We start from the raw sequence: 22,361 nt of genomic DNA on the forward strand, positions 1-22,361 counted from the left end.
CATCTGTAAAGACCCTATTTCCAAACAAAGTCACATTCACAGGTCCTAGGGGTGAGGACTTGAACAAGCCTTTTGGGGGACACAGTTCACCCCCACAGGGTGGTAGCAGGTCCCTGCTTTTGCTAAGCTGGTGTGCTGTCCCCTCCTGCCATCTCTGAACATGGTCCCTGCATGAAATTCTCTCCAGTTAAACCCTTTGGAGTTGTGCCTCCTGCTTTCCGCTGCAACAATGAGACATGGCATTCTTCCAGATTTTTCAATGCACTTTTTTTCACATACGTACTTTTTACCAAAATGAGATCATACCAGACATGCAATGTTGTAACCTGTGTTTTTCAGTTAACATTCTCCTTTTCGTGTCAATAACATTTGCATCTCATCAAATACTCACTTTCCTTTCAAATGTCCCTAATCCCCACCAACCCCCTCAAAAAAAAAATCACTTACAGCAGCTTTATCCAAAGCAAAACCCAAGTCAGGATTACCCACCCCATCTGGTCATATGTCTCCTACGGTTTTTTTAAATTGTTAAGTCCGGGAATCTTTCACCCCTCAGAAAGACAGAGACACACACGACAATGCAAGTCACACAGCGAGGTTTATTTCCAGCTAGCTGGGGTCCCCGTCTCTGCCCGACGCAGCGGGTTTCAACAAAGGACCCCTAGCCTACAAAGCTAAGGGTTTTTATAGCAGTTCTAAGGTGCTTAGTAATCACTAAAGTCTTAGGGAGTACAGTATGGACTTCAATTCTCACATAACTAAGACATTCTGTAATTTCTAAAGTCTTAGGGAGTGCAGGTTGTGCTATGCTTCAAAGGGTTTACAATAGATACGTTTCAAAATCTTCCACATCAGGAGATAAAACATCTGGTCTCTATGCCCACATCCTGGAACTAACAATTAGGCCATTAGGTTGTTTTACGCTCAAGGCTGTTAGGCTGTTAATCTTACTCTGACTTTAAAGTAACAGTTCTTGAGCCCAGGTCTGCCAGGGCTGTTAACCCTATCTTAACCGTAAAGCGGCAGTCCTTATGCTAACAGTCCCTTACAAAATATAGAAAGTCCACTAGCTTTGTTTTGTTTTGTTTTGTGATGTGGTCTTGTTGGAGAGACCATGCCAGTTGCCCTGTAGAATGTCTTGCCTTCTGGAATTTTCTGGTTGGTGTCCTGATATATCATTTTATAGCTGATTCTTATAATTCCCAGTAGTTATGTCGTAAAAAGTCACCAGGGATGCTGAATTATCAAATACTGAATCACTGCTTCTAGGGGAAATACATATATATCTCCGTGGGTAATGACGATTGCTTGCCCTGTTTCTCCTTTGTATTTCTGGAAGTTAGTTCTAAAGGCATGATGGAAAAAAAAAAAAGGAGTTATGTATCCACAAAAGTAGCAGGTGGGCTGGCGGAGTAAAAATCAGGGGCAGTCGGTGCGCTGTGAGAGCCATGGGCCCGTCACCATCTGGGTGACCCAGAGGTGGGGAAGCTGCTGCCACCACCGTGATTTCTACCATTATAATTGCCACTCTCACCCCCAAACCTGGTGACCAGGCTCTGGAATGTCCAGTTAACCACTGCTGTTTCTCTTGGCCTTGTGTTTGGCAGACACTGCCAGAGGAAATCGTGCCTGGGCCACCTCACTTTCTCTCCTGGCTTCCAGCTCCTCCTGCTCCCGTATACTTCTGGTCACCAGGGCTGACCCTGTCCCTCCCATGGCTTCTCTACAGGGGAACAAACACCTCAGGGTTGTGTTGGGGGTCTGGCTCTTTGATCTCAAATGTCCAGATTCTAAGTTTAAATACTGCATGGGACATTCTGCACCCAAATCCCCCTGTTCCCCAAGCCTCTGCCCCAGTGTCCCCTCTACCCAGAATGCCCTTCTCCATCACTATGGCCACCATTCTGGTCTCCCAGACAACTCTCTCTCAGGTTCCAGTGGCTGAATGCCCCTCTCAGAGGCCCAAGAAAAGGAAAGGGAGATCAAGCGACTGTGCAGCTGAGGCCTCATGGCAATGAACTTTCAAGAAGTGAGGAGGGCTCTGGTGAGGAAAGGGAGGTTTGGGGGGGAGGGGTTGGGTCCTGACCTCTGACTCCCTTCCCCCAGAATGTAACATTGGCCATAGCCATGTTCACCATCCTCGCCTCTATCTACTTCTTCAACAAGGTGAGCAGGAAGAGGGTGGAGGTGGCGGGCTGGATCTCTGTCTCTTTGGTTCCCATTTTGTTATCTTGACTTCTTTTTCTGTCCCATGTATCTGGGTATCGCTGTCTCTCTTCCTCTCCTAGGCTCAGCAATGAGAAGACACAGGACAGCCTAATCCAAGAGGCCTTTCCTCTGCCCCAACCATGACTCTGGCCTGAGACCAAATAAATGTGACAGAATCAGCACATATTGCTCCATGCCACCACCCTGGCCACTCTGTTTGAGGTTCACACCTCTGGGTAAGAGGGAGGAGGGCCTAGACCCCTGGGTCTGAGGGAGGAGGGGCGGGGGCCTGGACTCCTGGGTCTGAGGGAGGAGGGGCTGGGGGTCCAGACTCCCAGGTTTGAGGTGAGGGGCACAGAATCTAAGCTGAGTTTTGAGGGATGAGTAGGAGTCTTTCAGGAGTATTTAGAGGTGTACAAGAGGTGAAAGGGTATTCCAACTTTGGATGCAAGGGCACAGAGGAGAGAAAGAGCAGGGCTGATTCACCACCTGGTGCCAAAACAAACTGCTATATACATCAGATTTATTTCTTTTCTCTGAGCCCTGGTTTTCTTATCAAACAAAGATAAAAATCTTTGTCCAATGGACCCCAGAAAACCACAGCAAGGATGGCCTGGGATCAAAGACAAGAATCGACTTTGCAAGTTGAAAAGGGTCTGTAGTTATCATATTTTTTCATTATAGTGTATCAACACATCTTTTTCTTTTCTTAGCAAACTCCTATTCAACCATCAACACCCACTGTCAATGCCCCTTCCATAGGTGTCCACAGCCCTAGACAGAGAGTCTGTTACCAGCTCCTCACTAACCTCCTCCCCACTCCCTGACTCCATCCCCCACAGGTGGAATGTCATGGGTGACACCCTAGCCTTTGGCTGAGCTTCAGCCACTTTCTCATCTGATGAGAAATAATTTCATTTCAGCCCAAGATCTGAGAAGGCAGCTTCTGAATAGGGTGACTAAACATCTTGGGTTTACCGGGAAAGGCCTAGAAAATTCTAATCAGGAATGGAATCATAATCTCACTATCATTTTGGCTCAGGGATTACAAAAACTTTGGGCCAGTTGTGGCATAATTGGTAATCGCGCCCTCTTTAATTCTCAAGCGTTCTGATTTGAAGGATAGCCTTACTTTTAAGAGTCCTTGGTTGCAATACTCCAAAAAGCCACACCGGGGCGGTGTTGGACTATTTTCCCAGCCAGAAGCTAACCAGCTCAAGGAGGGAAGTGGATTTCCGAAAAACCATAATTCTGAGACCAGGCGAGGGAGGGAGTCTTCGCTGCTTTTTCCTGCCTCTCTGCCTGAGCTTCCTGTCTCTTTGGACCCTCGCCCCACCCCCTATCTCTCTCCTCCAGCCCATACAAGGGTCTTTCTAAACCGAAAATTAACCCTCTCCCTCCCTACTCACAGACCTCCCATTGCTCTACAGCCCGCCTTTGAGAAGAGTCCCAACCCCTCAGCCTGGCGTTAGAGGCTGTGTGGCCTGGCTCCCTCCAGTCTTTCTTTTTTTAAAAAAATTTCACCCACCTGCTATGCGCCCCCACCCCAGAATATTCTTAACCACATATAACTCAGAGATGGAGATGGAGATGGAGATGGGGAAGGGGAAGGGGAAGGGGAAGGGGAAGGGGAAGGGGAAGGGGAAGGGGAAGGGGAAGGGGAAGGGGAAGGGGAAGGGGAAGGGGAAGCCATGACCCAGTACCTTTTCACATGCTGTGCCTTCTGCCTGGAGTGCCCTTTCCCACCTCTGTTTTGTGTCAGCCCTTTTGGAAGGCTTCCTGGAAATCCCTCCTTATCAGAGTGAGTTGATCTGCCTTCCGCCCTTCCCTCCCTCCCCCCACTACTCTACCCTTCCATTCTTGGTAGCTGTAACTGGGAACTTGAGGGTGGGGGGGTGCATCCAGAGTAGGATCTGACTACTGCTGGCCCCCAGCGTGGGTCTTGGCTGTCGATGCTTGTAAAACAAGCAATTTATTGACAAAGAAGTTGGTCTTTGCATCCCCCAGGGTTTTCAACCACTTAGTGCCGGGTTTTTCAGTCCTCTGGGAGCAATGAGGGTGCATTTTCACAACCACAGGCACTTGGAGATGGATGGGGCTCAGCCCAGTGGCACCACACGTGGGTTTCCCTGGGGAGCTTTTGAAACTCCCAAGCCCAACTCCACCATGGCCCACTTAAACCACAACGCTTGGGGATGGGGCCTGGACACTGACTGGATTTTAAAAGCTCCCCCGGCTATTAGAATGTACAGATGGGGTCAAGAGGCATCACTAATTAGTTTTTCAAAGACGGAAAGAGATAGATTTTCCCCCTGGAGCTCAGTGCATTTCTGAGGTAGCCTTGTGGGCACAACGTAAGACTCCGCGTGGAGCAAAAATTAACCTTTAGTTTGAAAACCGTTGGGAGTTTGAACTCGAAAGACTGGCAAGCAACATGGTTCCCAGGGCGGAGACACTGGAGGGACGGTTAGCAGCCCCCTCCATTGTGAGTCCCCCACCACCACCATCACCACCACCACCATGGGTATTTCAAATGCAGCAAGTGAAGAATGATAACTAAGGCCCTAAGGACCCAGGAAATCTGGCAACTCAGTGCTGTCCTGTGTTACCCGCTCCATCTGTGGGACCAATGTGCCCCCTCTGTGTATGGGACATTCCCAGTTTTAGCCCTGAAAGCCCCATGTCCCGGGAATTGCTGTCACAGGAATACCGAGTTGGTAAGTCATCCTAGTTCCAAATCCCTATCCTGTGTCTTAGTCCTGTCTTTAGATCCAGGCCCACATCTCTCTGTTTCTCTCTGCCTGTCTGTCCCTGTCCGACCGTCTCTCTCCCCACTCATTCCCTTCTCCTTCAGTCTGACGCCAGTTCTATTTCCATCTCTCCCTAGAGCTCTCCGTGTTCCTGTCTCTCACTGGGTCTTCGTCTCCATATCTTTTTCTGTTTCGTCTCCCACTTGGGCCCTCCCAGCAGCCTGACCTGTCTGTCTCATCCTCTCCCTGCCTTGGGCCCCATCTGCCGCTGTCTATGCCATCTTATTGTGTCTGGGTTGCACCCATTTCTCCCTCTGAGCATCTCTTCTTGCACTCGCCTGCTTTCTCTGTGGGTCCCTGTCCCCTTCTCTCTGGGTCTCTGTCCTTTCTTTCTGGGTCTCTGGCCCCTCTCTACATCTCTCTCTGTGACCGCCCATTCTGCTCACCGTCTCTCACTGCATCTCAGTGTATCACATTCTGGAGGTTGAAGAGATGGCAAGCCCCACCCCCTCCCTTTCCCCTGCCCCACACTGTCCCCAACTCCCTAGGAATTTCCCTTCAGGTCCTTGAAGGAAGGCTGGGCCTCCATCCCCAGTGCCCAACCCCACCTGTGTCCTCCTCATACCCTCCCCCTGGGCAGGGCCAGATGGCCTGGCATAGCTGCCTCCTGAAGGCCTGGTCCCCACATGCGTAGAGCAGAGGGTTGAGGCAGCCACTGGCCCCCACCAGGGTGAGCCCCAGGGGTCTGAGCAGCACCCAAACCTCCTCCATGTCCAGCCTGGCCTCCCACATTCCCACCAGCCTCAGCAGAAGTAGCAGGTGGAAGGGGAACCAGCAAATAACATGGTCCCTGAGGCCCAGGGCATCCCCAGCAGCGGGGGCCTGCCCGTGAGCCTTGCCAGCTGCAGCTTGGCCTTCAGGAGGCTGTGAAAGGCACTCAAAACCCCCAAAGGCACCCCAAAGCCAAACACCAGCTGATTCAGTGTGGAATTGGAGGAGCAGTGGGGTTGTTCCCCAGCGGGCGTCCTATTATACGGCTGGGCTCGGTTCACCAGGGCTCGCAGCATTGGCGTTCCCAGGACCAGCACCAGGAGCCAGAAGCCGCTGGCCCAGAGAACCACCCTTCGGGCTGCGCGGTGGTTGAGCGCCCAGACTGGCCAGAGCACGGAGGCGCAATGGTCAGCGGCTGTGCGGGCCAGCAGGCGGCCACTGGCGTAGAAGGTCAGGAAAGCCAGGCCAGGGTCCAGGGGACAGGAGGTGCCACCCAGGGGCCAGCTGGAGCGTGTCCAGATGAGGGTCAGTGGCAGGAGGACAGTGAAGGCGACATCGGTTGCAGCCTGGTAGCCAAACCAGGCGGCTGACAGCAGGGGAGGCAGGAGGGGCCCTGCTGCTCGGATAACCAGGCTGTGGCTGACCACGTCCAGCAGGTAGGAGGCAAGGGCAGCCAGAGAGTAGAAGAAAAAGAGGACAGCCTCCGGTGGGCACGGGATTCCGGGGGCTGCTGGCTGCCGAGTCTCTGAAGGGTCCTCCATGGGCTGCACGGTGCTGTCAGGACCCACAGGTGTCCATGTTAGCACGTTCCACACCCGTCTCCCCAAACTTCCCCAGGTCCCCATCTCAAGGACGGCCTTACCATCCACCCAGACCTGGCACGCTGACTTCTCCCCCTTTCCTCCCCTAAGCACTCACAGTCAATCTCACTCTGATTCTCTCCACACTGTCCCCTCTGCTCTGTCACCAGTGCACTGGCCCAGCTCAGGCCTCCATCTCACCTGTGGACTCACCCCAGCCTCCTCCCTGACCTCCCAGCCTCCAGTCTCCCCCTCCAGTCCAGCCGCCACATGGATCTAGAGCTGACCTGCCCCTCCCCTGCTCACAGGCCTCCCATGGCTCCCCAGTGCCTCAGCATAAAGTCCTAGCCCTTCAATTCAGTCCGGGGTGAAACCCTGGGTGGTCTGGCTCTGGCCTCATCATCCCCTGCAGCCCTTCTCCTGTCCTTATTGCATCAAATCTGCCCACTTCACGGAGTCAGTGCTCCTCCAGTCTCATGCCCTTCACTCCTGCCGTCCTCCTCCATTCCCTCAGGAAACCTGAATCCTTCAAGTACTGCAGGATCCTTGCTGTGGCCAGCCCTACAAGGTGGCTGCTCTTAACAGCACCGCCTTTCAGGTGGGGAAACAGGCCAGGAACAGACTCACTTGCTCAAAATCAAAGCAGACAAAGGAGAGACCGATTCCAGATTTGAACTCACGTCTGTGTGACCTCAGAGGCCTGGATGTTAAGTCGGGAGATCGGCAGGTCCTGCTCTGTTCATGGGCCTCAGTTTACCCACTCTGTTCCCTCGTCCTGAACTCTCCAGCAGGTGCGGAGAAGTGTCTTCCAGGACGTTTGAGCAGGAGCTGGGGGCTGGGTCTCCTTGTGAGGACTCAGGATGGGGAGGAGCAGGGCAGCTCACAAGCAGACAGAAGAGGAAGTGGGAGCCAGGGCCTGGCTAGAAATCAGAGGGGCCGCCATGCAGGGTCTGAGCATGGGCCTCAGTTTCCCCACTTGTGAACTGATGGATTTGCTCATTCACCTGGGCACTGTCTTCCCATCTCCCAGGATAAGGTCTGAGCCCCTCAGCCTGGCATTTGCAGCCCTGCCTGTTGTGGCCCCACCCACATCACCAGCCTCACAGCTTACCACTTCCCTTCCTTCTGCTCTGGGGTTCCTTGAATAGGCACACATACACACACCCATTTGTCCTTGCTGTACTCTCTTCCCGGAGCACTTTGCTTTACCCCATCACTTTAGCCAGTCCCCTGATCACTCGCATTCCCCTTAACCTTCCTGTTTTCCCCTCTACAGCACTGACAATCATGTATTATTTTTAATTTTTGTATTGTTTAATTGTCTGTCTGCACCCCTCCTTCCGATGCTCTAACATAGAAATTCCATAAGAGTAGAAATTTTCATCCTAAAGCAGTTTCTGGCACATAGCAGGTGCTCAGTAAACATTGTTGAATAAATGGATACATGGGTGTGAGTAAGGATCCCCCTGCCCATTGTGGTAGGGAGAGTAATGGCCCCAAAGATGGCTACGTCTTAATCCCTGGAATCTGTGAGTATGTTACATTTCATGGCAAAGGAGCGTTAAGGGTGCAGATGGCAGCTTAAGGATGCTAAGCAGATGGCCCTGAAATAGGGAGAGGACCCTGGATTATCCAGGTGAGCCCAAGGTAGTCACCAGGGTCCTTATAAGTAGAAGAGGGAGACAGAGAGAGACTTGAAGACAGTACCTTGCTGGCTTTGAAGGTGGAGGAAGGGGCTGTAAGCCATGAAGTGGGGGGAAAAAAGAAAGGAAATGGATTTTCTAGAGCTCATGACTCATTTAGGACAGCTGACTCCCAGAATCCTGAGATAAATTTATGTTGTTTTAAGCCACCAAATTTGTGGGAATTTGTTACAGCAGCCATCAGAAACTAGTACACCCATTTTATAGACCAGCAAATAGAGGCTCTCTGAAGGTCACATTGTCACTCAGTTGCTGAGTTTGTTTCTGGAATGAGAAGGTGGTAGGAAGTTGGGGATAGGCCACAGAGAGAAGAGGGTCTGGACCCAGATGGCCAAAGGAGAGGCCTGCAGTGGGAGGGGTGGGGCTGGTATCCAGGAAAGAGGAAGGAAGGGGAGTCATGAGGGGAAGTGGGTACCATGCTTTGCCAGGCCTCACCTTGTGGCTACTGTGGGCCTGGGAGTGCCCAAGACTGGGGGAGGGGCAAGGTGGGGAGGGAGGAGGAGAGGGATCCTGGATTAAAGGCCACTCAGTACCAGCCTCTCCCTCCCTTCACTCCCTCTAGCCCTGTCTGTCTGTCCTGCCCTGCCCCCACTCTCGCTTCTCCATCTTCACAGCCTGGTTCCTGTTCAGGCTTCCTCCTCTTCCCCTGGACTCCCACCTTAGCCTTCTCCTGTCCACAACACTCCTCCATGGGGTCCCAGAGGGATCTTTCTACACCCAGTATTGACCTTGCCTCCTCCCCTCACACACCTCCCATGGCTCCCTAGTGCCCCTGGACAAAGTCCCAGCTCCTCAGCCTGGCTTTGCACTGTGGCCCATCAAAGCCCCCACATCCACCTCCCACCACTTCCCCGCTGGCTCCCACATACCTGGTACCGGCTCTGTGACAGCCATGACCACCTTGGTTGCTCATTGTCTGTGTCCATCTCTGTGGACTTTTTGAGATCAGGGTCCTGGTCTGATTCCTTTGGGGTCCCCAGCATCACCCACCACAGGAGGAGGCACATGGGAGGCCCCATTTTCAAATGAGTGAATTATTAGCACTCTGTATTCCTAGATCTCGGTCAGCATGAGACCAGTGGGGTGAGACAGCACATCATGTCCCACAGGCCGTGTCCCAGGAGTGGGGGACACAAAAGTAAGTGAAATAGACAAGGGTGTAAGGTTGTTACGTTGTCCAGTCCTCACTTTATTTCACATGAACCAGAATGAGAACGAGGAGACCCACAGCACACAAGTAAGTCACGGTCCTGAGATGGAATCTGTCCCTGACATCGTGACCCTGGCCAGAGCCCGGACGTCTGCCCCCGGAGGGCTGCCAAGATCAGGAAGCAGTGCGTGCTCCGTCTATGGAAACAGAGCCTCCGAGTTTGCAGCGGAGTGCGGGGTTTCAGGTTACAAGGAAAGGTGTCAGATGTCATGGGGTGAGGAGTCTCATGACAGCTATTTTCCGACTTTGATGACAGCCTGTCTCCCACGGCTGGGAGCATCTCAAACTCGGCCAGATTGGGGCTCCGCCTCCCCTCTCTCGTCGCTGAGAGAAACAGAGGTAGTGACTAAAAGCGTAACTTCCTCCCTTCTGCCTGGGAGGTAAATATCTTCCTGTGGGATCATTAGTTCAAAGCTCTCTCCCTCAGGCTGCGAATTCCACGAGGGCAGAGGCTGAGTTCTTGTCAGGAACGCTTGACTCCCAAGGGGTGGCAGAGGTTTGTACCTACTAAGTACGCGGTCAATACTTGTAGGGACAGAGTATGGCGTGGCGGTGGAGGCTGTAGACTCTGAAAGAAGCCCCCCCGCCCCCGGATGTCAGCCCCTCCCCCTGGAATCTCAGCCCCTCCCCCTGGAATCTCAGCCCCTCCCTCTTGAATGCCAGTTTCTCCACGGTAGGGACCTCTGTCTCCACCTTTTATTATTATTATTATTTTTTATTTATTGGGGAATATTGGGGAGCAGTGTGTTTTTCCAGGACCCATCAGCTCCAAATCAAGGCCTTGCTTTCACTCTGGTTGTGGAGGGCACAGCTCACTGGCCCATGTGGGAATCGAACCTGGCAACATTGCTGTTATGAGCACTGAGCTCTAACAGAGTCAGCCGGCTGCCCGTCTCCACCTTTCTGTCTCTTAGTGCCTGGAACCCAGCCCGGTCACCTGACCAGCGCGCAATAACCAAGACTGAATGGATTAGTGGAGTCAGACCCTTCCAGTCATGACCACCACTCACGCGCTGTGTGACCTTTGGTAGGAACTTCTCTGAGCTTTGATTTTCTCATCTGCACAATGGACATAATCATGAGATGCCGCTTTGGGGAGTCCAGGGCACCTGGGGCACAGGAGGCAATCCATACCTGCGAGCGGTCCTTGTAGGATGCCTGGAGGACGGAATCGCCTTCTTTAGTTCTCATGGAAATCTTATTAGAGAAAGATTTTAAGTCCCTATTTGGCACAGTAAGAATCTGAGGCTTAGGGCATCTTCCACAACCCTCTCTCTCTGAGGCTGTCCAAGGAAATGCTGATTCCCTCGCTGGGCCACGCCAAGGTGCTGCGCCCTGTCTGGGCGGGAATCAAAACCCGCTTATCAACCATCCCGGCCCCCACGGCGATCTCCTGCAGAATCCTGCAGCCCGCTCAAAAAACCGCAGCGTCTCCTTGAAAGACTGCTTAACCGCATTCATTAGAAAATCAATGAAAATTTAAAACCTCACCGGGATCCCACTATTCTCCTCGGAGAAGGAGAAGATCAAAGAGACTGACAGCGCGGTTGCCATGGCGAAGCGTGGGAAACAGCCTTGCGGAGCCCACCTGTGGCGGAGTCTGGCCATGTGGAATACGCCCTCTGACTCTGCCAGTCCCCGAGGAGGAATCTAGCAGATGAGACTATCAATAATAGCAAACAGTTACATCAAACTTCCTCGCTGCCAGCAATAACGCACGAAATCGGCACAGCCACTGTTTGAGAGAGGTACAATTATTATCCTGTTTCACATAGGTGGAAACGGAGGCACGAAGAATGGAAGCAGCTTGACAGGTGTCACCCAGCCGTAAGCGAGTGTCATGCCATTTTCCCTTCTTGGAGTGTTCACCAAAAGACATCAGTAGGTACACATATAAAAGGATATTATTGTTGGAGAAACAAAGAGAGAGAACCAGCTTCTTATTATTATCCACTGTTTCTTTTTCGTCAGTTGCCTCATTAGTATACCTGTCAATGCTTTCTTTCAACTTTTAGTTCATTGATTTTATTGTTCTCTTTATAGCCTCTTGAATTGTTTGCTTTGCTCATCCCCTTTTGAGCTCCCCCGCCCCCATTAGCATTTAAAGCTTTAGAGTTTCCGCAGCTTTGGCCCCACCTCACAAGTTTTGATGTGCAGTGTGCTTATTTCTAAATAAATGGCACTTCAGTTGCATTCTATTGTATAACCCAGGAGTTACTTAGAAGGGTGTTTGGAAATGTCCAAGGCAATCTGAATGTTTTCGGTTATCCTTTGTTATTAATTTCTCATTTTGAATGTGGCCTGTGTTATTTCTGCTTTAGGGAATCAACCTGTACGATATTTGACCTAATAACACAGTCCATTTTGGGGAGGGGGGGCATGGAGGCTCCTGATTTTTAAAAAGTGCTATAGAGTTCATTATTGGGACAACTAGGAAATTTGAATATAGACTGTTTATTAGATAATATCAATGTTAAAATTCTTGAGGGTGGTAATACTATGGTTGTGCAGGGGAAATGGTCTAGTTCTTAAGAAATACAGATTAAAGAATTTAATCATGTTGGATATGATGTTTGTACCTAGTTACAAAAGGTTCAAAATTTTCCAGAGGTGCCCTGACCACTGACTCATTGAATGACAGCGGCTGTGGGGCTCCCTCCATGGGCCTGAGAGAGAGAGAGAGAGAGAGAAGAGGCTAAATATATGGGCTATGGAGATGGGCAAATACCAACATTTAATAAATTTAATTGAAAGGCATATTGTATTATTCTTGTAACTGTAAGTTTGAAATGTTTCAAATGAAATTTTTCAGAGGGTAAAAAGGCAGGCAAAATAGGCTCACAGTAAAATTTAGGGTAGAGGTTATCTTTGGAGGGGGAGATGGCTGGCACAGTTGGGATGGCTGGCACTGTTCTAGTCCATGAGCTGGCTAAGTTGCATGGGCGTTCACTCTGTGATAAATCAATGAATTCCTCCACTTCTGTGTTTGTGTTGTTTGGAATGTGGGTTGTATTGAATGATTTGTAAGTTTCAAAAATATCAGTGCAGCTGATTCAAAAGCAACCTAAATGCTCATCAATAAGGGATTGGTGAAATTCTCTCTCTCTCTCTCTCTCTCTCTCTCTCTCTCTCTCTCTCTCTCTGTGTCTTGATGTAGGATAATGGAAGGACACACAAGAAACAGTCTCTAGTGAGAACAAGTTGGAATGGAAGATTTAGAAGTACAGGAAGAATCATTTTCTTTTTACCACGTGCCTACGTTATTTTTAAGTTCTGTTTTTGAATAAACCACTTTTCCCAGCTTATTTTTAAGGCACCTCTATCCTTCCTAATACCCCTCATCCATGAAATATAAAAACATTTGCTGCTGTTGTACAGAGTTGAGAGAACAGAAGTTCTGAGAGGAGAGGTCTCACGGCTAATCAGAGCAGGAACAGAGTTGCCTCTTCCAATTGTGAACAAGTAACAGGATAGCTTTTGGTTTGGATAAAAAAAAAATTTGCCTCTACCTAGAACCAAGGGAATGGTCCACTGTGTCCAAGGACCACTAGGATTTCTGTGTCTGGAAAGGAGTGGTTATTGAACGCATCAGCAGGGCTACTATGGGTTTCAAGTAGCAGAAAATCCAACACCAAATGGCTTCAACAATAAGGAAGTTTGTTATGTTGCTTCACTCAAGTTCCAGAGGTTGGCAGCGTGATAGTTAAGGTATAGATTCAGCTGCTATCACAGAGACACAAAATGCAGTGGCTTCAATGAGCTAGAAATTGAAAACTGTCTTTTCACAGCCTGGGTGTGTGCATTCCAGGGTGAGGATGGGGACATAGTTGCTTTCCACATGACTCCCCACCACAAATGCTATGGCAAATTGGACAAATGGCCCCAGTTTCACATGCTTTTCTGTATCTATGCTCTTTTTCAATGTCGCTTTTCAGATTTCCCCACTGAGAGGTGGAATCTATTCCCCTACTCATTGAACCTGGTCACATTGTGCAGTGTCAGAGTCTACATCTCACATTTCCCTCTTGCTCTTGGAAACTTTCCCAGTCAGCTTGCAGGACGATGAGAACCACATAGCTCAGTCAATCCTATCATCCCAACTGCAAGCCAGCCACCCCTCCCAGAAGCAGTAACTAAGCTGACCACATGAGGAAGTGCAGCCAAAACCAGAAACTGTTCAGCTGAGCCCAGCCCAAATTGCTGACCCGCAGAAATCATAAAAGGTTATGGTTTTAAGTTTCTAAGTTTTGGGAGCTTTGTTATGCAGCAAAAACTAACTGATACATTTATGTTCTAGACCATAGTAAGGGAAGGACTATAGGGCAGGCCCCTCCCATTCAAGGGCATTTCAAGGAAGTTACATCGATTACTTGCACTCACATACTATTGGCCGGAAAGCAGTCACATGGCCATAACTGGTTGCAAAGGACTCTGGGAAATGTAGTCCTCTTTTTTTCTGGCTAACTGTGGGCACTTTAAAACAAATAGAAGTCTTCCTATAAAGGAAGAGTAGAATGGATACCAGGAAATAACTAGATACCTCTCATGCAGAGATTGAAATAAAGAGTTGCTGGGAAGACTTCTTGAAAGAAGAGTCAGAATTTGGAAGGGTCTTGGAAGTCAGACTAGGGAAAAGCTGCAAACTAAGCAGGAGGAATTTCCAGCTTCCACTTCAAGGTTTCCATCATCCGGTGGGGGCTTCATCTCAGGGACAGGGTGATTGAGAAACCCCTCCTCACCAAACGCCCTGGCCAGGGCAGAAGGCAAAGACTGGAAAAACTTTTCTTTGAAGTCTCTGCCAATAAAGGCATAGAGGAAAGGGTTGAGACCGCCCAAGGAGAATGCAGCCCAGAGGACGAGGAGCATCTGAGGGTCATGAGATTTCTCTAGCCCCAGTTGGACCAAGAGCGCCATGTGAAACGGGAACCAGAAGACAAAGCAGGCGCTTACCGACACCAGCAGCAACCTCTTTGGCCGTCTGGCAGGGACCCAGCCCTCCCGCTGGAGCTTGGCATGGATGAGATAGGCACAAGGTGCTGATGATGGCCAGGGGCACCAGGAGGCCCACCAGGAAGTGAATGATGGTCACTGCCATTTGCTTCTCCATCCCATTCCAATCCTCATTCTCTCTGTTAAACTTGAAGTAGCAGTACGTACATCCTTTGAATTTTCCAGTAGTCCGGAATTTCAGGTCTGGATAGCAGGTGACAGCAGCCAGGAGCCGTACACCAACAGCCAGCCACCTTGCTCGCTGCACGGTGCGGTGGTTTCAGGCCCAGTCAGGGTAGAGGACAGTGATGCAACGGTCCACAGAGATGAGGACCAGGAGGCAGATGCTGGTAAAGAAGGTGAGGGCCACTAAGGCTAGGTAGAGCTTGCAGGCCAAGTCTTTGAGCAACCACTCACCACTGGCCAGGCTGTATATGGTTATGGGCACAGACAATAGGACAGTGAAGTCGGCAAGGGCCAGGTTGAAGATCCAGATAGTAGTCACAGTGCAGGTCATGCGGAAAAGGGTCATCCAGAGCACCAGCCCACTGACCACTATACCAGCCGCAAAGGACACAGACAAGATGCCTGTGGTCAGCCAGCGGAGGCACCCCAGATCCTCAGGTAGGCATTTGGGAGCAGAGGTAGGGCTCATCTTTCTAGAACAGGAAAGACCACATGTCAGAGCCACAGGTTACCTTTCACTGCCTTTCAGAGCCCATGGTCCCTTCTAAGACCCCTTTATTTATTTATTTATTTCTCCATTCAGTACATTTTTATTGAGCACTTATTATGTCATTATGATACTGCTCTAGGTACTGCAAATAAGTCATTTAACAAAACAAGCCCTCATGGAACTTACATCCTAGTGGGGTATGTCAGAAGGGAAATATAATACATATAACAAATACAGCCATGATATACTACTTTACAAGGTTACAAGTGCTATGGGGAAAAATAAAAATATTAAAATATTAAAAAGAGGGGTTTCTGATTTTTGGTAATGTCAGAGTAATTTTGTCAGACAAATAGCTTTGCAGATAAAAAAGCATAAAATCTGGACAAAATAGTAAAAATCTCTGTACTTTGCAAAGATATTGGAGAGTGATCAAACTCAAACATAAACTAGGGGAGAATCTACTGTTGATGGGGGTCAGAGTTATGAGTTTGCATATTTTCAGTGTGGGTACTATGTGATTGCTGCACCGTCACTGGCTTAAGAGGTGAGATGACAGAGTTAGGAGCTGGCAGAGCAGCCAGAAAGATAGTGAGGAGGGAAGGAATTGTGGAAGGAAGGGAACACCAGAGAAGGTAAACTCTAGAATCTGCATATAAAAAAAATCTATCCAAAACCTTGGCTGACTAAGTTTTTCATGTTCACTGTCGGCCCCAGGATGCCTGGTAAAAAAAAAAAAAAAACAACACCACAAAACCGAAATTTGAAAGAACTGAGCAGAGATTTCAGCTGTTGCCCACCATAGAGAATACACAGAGTTAGGAGTTGGAGTTCAGCCAACTTAACTGCCTGCCAGAACAAGAATCACTCTTCAGAGAAATATAACACAATGCAGAGTCTCTACAATGTCTTAAGCATAATAGCCAGGATCCAGTTAAAAAACACTAAACACATGACGTAACAGGAATGTATGAGCCATATTCGACAAAGGAAACAGTTAATAGAAACAAAGATAACAGCTCCAAGATAATATGGATATTACAATATGCAAAGATGTTAAAGCACCTAATACAAATATGTTCAAAGATTTAAAGGGAAAGATATGCATAATTTAAAAACAGCTGAGGGATCCTAGTAGAAAAGAGAAACTAAAAAAAAAGTCAATTGGAAATTCTAGAGCTGAAAAATACAATTGAAATAAAAATTTCACTGGCTGGACTTCTAAGGAGGTTGGAAGTAAAATTAGTGAATATGGAGATAGGTCAATAGAAACCATCCAACCTGAAGAACAGAGAGAAAAAATATTAAAGACAAATGAATAGCACCTCAGAGACCTGTAGAATAATATCAGACAGTCTACCCTACAAGTAATTGGAGTTTCAGAAGGAGAGGAAAAGAGGATGGGACAGAAAAGTATTTGCAGAAATAGTGGTTCCAAATTTATCAATTTTGGTGAAAGACCTTAACTTACAGTTCTAACTATTTCAGTAAACTCCAAGCAGGATGAAAACAAGAAAATCACACCCACGTACATCATAGTCAAATTGCTGAAATTTAAAATATAAAGAGACAATCTTGAAAGCAGCCAGAGAAAAATGACACATTGTGTATAAGAGAACAATGATATTAATATTGGCTGACTTCTCACCACAGTGGAGGGGATGTCATAAGACAATGGAACAGTATCTTTAAGGTGCCTATAGGAGAAAAAAAATCTGTCAATCCAGAATTCTGTAAAAATATCCTTCAAAAAGAAAGTGAAATAAGGACATTTTCAGATAAATCAAATCTCAGATAATTTATTGCCTGCAGACCACAAAAATTGCTAAAGGAAGTTCTTTAAGCTGAGGAAATGACACTAAGTAGTAACTCATCTATACAGGAAAGAATGCAGATCATCAGAAGTGTTTTAAAATCAAGGTAAGATGGATTGGGAATGTGGGGGATGAGGCAGAAAGGGGCTGCTTATACTGTGAAGAAGGCAAGAAAACATTTGAGCAAAGATTTGAAGGATGTGAGGAAGTAAGCCATGTAAATATCTGCAGGCAGCAGAAACAGCTTGTGCAGAGGTCCTGAGGTAGGACCATTTTTAGTGTGTCCAAGGGACAATGAGGAGGCCAGTGTGGCTGGAGCAGAATGGACGATGGGGGAGGGGTTGGAGGTGAGGTAAGACAAGGAATCGGAGCAAACTGTGCAGTCACAGTGGGTCACAGTGAGGACTCCCCCAGCTTTCACTCTGAATGAAGTAGATGCCACAGGAGACTCTTGACAAGAGAAGGGACAGGCTCTGACTTAACTACAATCACTGTAACTTCTAGGATGAGGCTAGACTAAAGGGGGCTAGGATGGGAGCAGAAGGTCACTGAGGAGGTTGCCACAATAACCCAAGGGAGGGATGCAGGCCTGGTGGGACCCTTGCCAACCCTTCTAGACTTCTCCGGCTCCTCACTCACCCTCAATCACTGCATTCCAGCTTCCCTGCTCTTGTCTCCCTTGCCAAGACTCACTGTGTTCCCTCCTACGTCAGGGTCTTTGCACATGCTGCTCTCTCTGTCTGGAACACCCTTACTTCCCCTCTGTTTCTAAAACGACTTATTCTTGAGATCTCAGTAAAAATTTCCCTTCCTCCCCGAAAGCCTTCCCTGCCAACCTTGACTGAAACAGACTCTCCTGTGGAAGCTTCTCACCTACGAAAGCATGGTGACAGGTAGCAGTTAAGCCCTGAGCTCTTTAGGTGACCTGAGTCACATCCATCTCTCCCACTCGACTCTGAGCTCCATAGAGGCAAGGCCACTGTGTGGCTCATTCACCAGCCCCCAGCACACAGTAGGCACTCAATACACAATTAACACATGACTGGTCCAAGAGGACAGTCTCCCCTTTGTCACTTGGAGGATGGATTCAATTCATGTAGTCTGAAAATAAGCGTTGAACCCATGCTGTCTTCCAGATACACTCCTCAGCATTGGTGATACAACAGTGATGAAAATAGTCAAATAGTGAAAAATCTCTCCCCTGGTGGAGCTGATGAGTGGCACGAGAAAGTTCTTCATCCTGAGGAGGTAGTTCAGAACTTTCCATCCCTGTTGCCACCTCCTTCTTGTACACCCCGGTGGTGCTTCATCTGTCCTTGCCCCCAAGCCCTCATCCTCTGAGCTCCCTGAAGCCCCTCCCATCAAATTCCCATCCAGTGTCACCGTGTCCTGTGTCCGAGGGCGGGGGTCAGGCCAAGGGAGCTTTGTCTGTCCAGGACAGCCACCAGCCTTGAGGATGGATTGTGGTTGGGGACATATGGCAGGAAGCTGGCCAGTGAGTTTCAGAGCAGATAAGGGTCCAGAAAAGAATCTTGAGCAAGAGTCATGGTGGCCCCAGAGACCAATATCAGAACCTGTAACGTGTCACTAGATGTGGGTCCTGATAGGCCTAGAGGCTGGGCAGGTGGGGGGCTCCAGAGAGATCGTTTCTCTGTGCCATTCCACTTCTCTTTGTCTATCCTTTCTCATGGCCCAGGCCCAGGCCCCATCTCAGAAAGGAGCTCAGCTTCCTTAAGCACCTGCTATGTGTTTTCCGTGTGTTACTGCACAGCAGAGGGGTTAGAGTCAGGCGACCTGAGTTGGAATCCTGGCTCCACCTCTTTTGAGCTCTATGACCTTGGCTGGGTTACTTAACCACTCTGTGCCTGAGTTTCTGCACCTGTGATATGCAGATAATCATAGTTCTTGTTTTACGCGCTGGGCTTGGTGAATGTCAGCTATGCGTCATCCAGGGCGTGGATTTATGTGGACGTGGGTGTGGATGTTCAGGGTACGGACACAGTTCTGACCGCAGTAACTGAGACAGACATAACTGTTGTATGGATAACATGGGTTCATATTTATGCTGTGCTCTGAGCTTACCCGACACAGAATTCATGTTTTGTGAGTGTCTGTTAAATAAGTAAATAAGCAAAGGGTCCTCAAGTAAGAGTTTGCAGACTATGGGTGATGTTTTCTCCAGCACTCACGTAAAGGGGAACCACATAATACGTTTTTTAATTAAGCTGGATGTAGCTATTTCTGTCATTTTTTTATTTGCCTCCTTTTTTTCCGGCAGACACTGCTAGCTGTCTACCCAATTTCCTACCCAGTTTCCCCTTCTTCTTGCCATCAAAAGCCCAGTTTTGTTCAGGGCACAATGGGCCCTGATAGAATGATCTGCTTTCCCAACTTGCCTTGTAGCTGGAAGTGGCCACGTGACACAGTTCTGGATAACCAGGTGTAGGCGGAGAGTTTCCGGAAATTGCTTGCTTTCCTTGATACAGGTACCATCTTATTTATTTATTTATTTATTTATTTATTTATTTATTTATTTAAGATGCAAGAGTTAGATTCTAGGATTGGAATTACTGGGTTAATAGGATGTATGTTTGTAATTGATGTTGCTACACTGCTGTCCACAAAAACCAGAGTATTCACATTTCCACATGGGCTGGATGTTGAAGGGAACAGGGTAAAGAACACACCCAGACCCAGGCCCTGCTCGCAGGAAACTCTGAGTACTGAGAGAGACAGACAGGACACCAACACCTTCACAAATAAATGTATTTATTTACACATGGGGTTAAGTCTTCTGAAGAATGGGAACTTAGTCTGATGAGAGTTGCAACAGAGGAAGAGGTGTCGGGGCCACAGGTTTGCTGAGGAAGCGACAATCAAAGTGAGATGTGAAGGATAACAGGTGTTTATTGAACAAAGAGGAAAGCAAGAGTGTTCGGAGAGTGGGAATGGCATGTGCAAAGTCCCTGAGGATCAGATCTGCTTTTCTAGAGCTGCCAGGGACAACAGAGCCTGTCCCCCTTTTTATATTGCTGAGGCTTCTTTACCAGCAGTTTAGAATGGCTGGAATTTCCTAAACCAAGCACCGGAATTGCCATAGTTGACGTTAAAAGAAAACAACAGATATGTAAAGCTCTCATGAATATGGGAAGAAGGTTTTCAGTAAGGGATTATTAGCAAATAGACAACACGGAGCGTGAAATGGTTTTATCTGCACAGAAGAAAGCCAAGAAGTCAGCTTTGAGAGGGCCCCAATTTTTAGAAAATCAATTTCATTGAGATATAATTTACATGTAATAAAAATTTCCCATTTTAAACATACACTCATTTAGTTTCTGCTCAATTTATACACCCCTGTCCCAGCACTATGATCAAGATATACAACATTTTTATCCCCTCGATTCCCTCACCACACACCTAATCTGCCAGCTGCCTTAATCCTAGACTTGCCCGTCTCCAAAAATATGGGAAACACATTTATGTTGTTTCTAAGTCCCCAGTCTGTGGAATTCTGTTGTAGGAGCCCGAATGGACTAAGACAGGGCAGTAATGAATTAAGCTTTGACTATCCCAGCTCAATGTTTAAAGTCTTCATCGCCCCACAGATCATGCTGGTGGCCCTTGAATTTGTGGTCACTGTAGATTCATACAACTGAGGATGTAGGGAGCTGCAAAGACAGTTTGTGGGAGAACTACATGGGACTCTGCTCCTAAAAAGCCCCAAGCTCGTCCCTGGCATGCAGGGCCCTCAATCCTGTCTCCCCACTCCCCTCTCTTCTCTTTCTGAGATTGCCAAGGCTGTTGTGTTGATGAAATTAGTTCATACATGCAAAGCACTACAACAGTGCCTGACATACAATAGGTGCTCAAACTGGTCAGCTCTTGTATTTAACAGGATGGTTTCTTCTGCAGAGTGTTTCAAAGGCTGCATTCCACGGACTCTAGGACATACCATTTTTATGGGTACCACGAAGAAAGAAAAGGCAGAACCTATACAACATAACACAATGCTTCTTACCACTCTGAGTTTTACTTTATATTTAAAAGATCTCCGATAGATGAATTTTGTGTATGCTCAAAAGGAAAATGTAAGTGAAATAGGTTAAAGTATTTGAAAACTTTCTTCCTGGTTGCTTTTTTGTTGTTAGAAATTTTTTTTACTATGGAAAATTCTTCAAACACATACAAAAATAGTCAAAATAGTGTAATAACTCTTGCATGTACCTAGTACTCAACTTCCACGATCCTGTTTCATCTATATTCCCACGCATTCTCCCCCAACCAGATAAATTGGAAGCAAATTTCAGATGTATCATTTTATTTCAGTATTTCGACTTACATCTCTAAAAGAAAGAACTTTAAAATGTGTAATAGCATTATCATACCTAAAAATAATAGTTCCTTAATACACACAAAATAAATTCTGTCAGTGTTTACATTTGTAATTGTCTCATATATTATGTATTGTATTATATAATGCATTTATTTATTTTATATATATATATATATATATATATATATATATATATATATATATATTACAAATTAGGATGTTTTTGTGTGTTTTTTTAAGATTTTATTGGGGAGGGGAACCGGACTTTATTGGGGAACAGTGTGTACTTCCAGGACTTTTTTTTCCCAAGTCAAGTTGTTGTCCTTTCAATCTTAGTTGTGGAGGGTGCCGTTCAGCTTCAAATTGTTGCCTTTTCAGTCTTAGTTGTGGAGGGCGCAGCTCAGCTCCAGGTCCAGTTGCCATTGCTAGTTGCAGGGGGCGCAGCCCACCATCCCTTGTGGGAGTCGAACCGGCAACCTTGTGGTTGAGAGGACGCATTCCAACCAACTGAGCCATCCGGGAGGCAGCTCAGCTCAGGGTGCCGTGTTCAATCTTTAGTTTCAGGGGGCGGAGCCCACCATCCCTTGAGGGAGTTGAGAAATCGAACTGGCAACCTTGCGGTTGAGAGCCCACTGGCCCATGTGGGAATCAAACCGGCAGGCAGCCTTCGGAGTTAGGAGCACGGAGCTCCAACCACCTGAGCCACCGGGCCAGCCCCACAAATTAGAATGTTTTGAGGGGTGGATCACTTTTGACTCCGAATCATTGATGTTCATATATTTCTAAACAATACCCTCCTGGGTGCCATCTAGATCAGGGGTGTGCAAACTTTTTCTGTAAGTGTTGAGAATAAATATTTTCAGCTTTGTGGGCCACTCAAATTGTATGGTAACTACTCAATCCTGCATTGTGGAAAGCAATTACATAGATAACAGGTGAGTGGGTATGGCTGTGTGCCACTACAACTTTATGGACACTGAATTTTGAATTTTATATAATTTTCACACATCATGAATATTGTTCTTTTGATTTTTGTTCAATCACTTTAAAATGTGAAAACCATTCTTTACATGCAGAGGCTGTACAGAAACAGGCATGTGCCATGTT

The 22,361-nt window shown here is 47.7% G+C and overlaps 2 protein-coding genes across 2 annotated transcripts; both read right to left on the reverse strand.

The window, feature by feature from the left end:
- Positions 1-5,541: 5,541 nt before the first annotated feature.
- LOC109452495 (putative G-protein coupled receptor GPR32P1) lies at positions 5,542-9,445 on the reverse strand. The gene is made up of 3 exons (XM_019741451.2): positions 9,102-9,445; positions 7,210-7,449; positions 5,542-6,503 (listed from the first exon to the last, which is right to left on the reverse strand). The coding sequence occupies exon 3, from the start codon at positions 6,488-6,490 to the stop codon at positions 5,762-5,764; it is 729 nt and encodes a 242-aa protein (XP_019597010.2). The 5' UTR covers positions 6,491-6,503; positions 7,210-7,449; positions 9,102-9,445; the 3' UTR covers positions 5,542-5,761.
- A 4,617-nt stretch (positions 9,446-14,062) lies between these two features.
- Positions 14,063-15,086, reverse strand: LOC109452496 (putative G-protein coupled receptor 32). The gene is given in 3 exon segments (XM_074315874.1): positions 14,063-14,308; positions 14,393-14,473; positions 14,475-15,086. Coding segments are annotated over 3 exon segments (939 nt in total).
- Positions 15,087-22,361: the final 7,275 nt, after the last annotated feature.

Source organism: Rhinolophus sinicus, linkage group LG11 (genome assembly GCF_036562045.2).
Source record: "Rhinolophus sinicus isolate RSC01 linkage group LG11, ASM3656204v1, whole genome shotgun sequence".
Taxonomy (NCBI): Eukaryota; Metazoa; Chordata; class Mammalia; order Chiroptera; family Rhinolophidae; genus Rhinolophus; species Rhinolophus sinicus.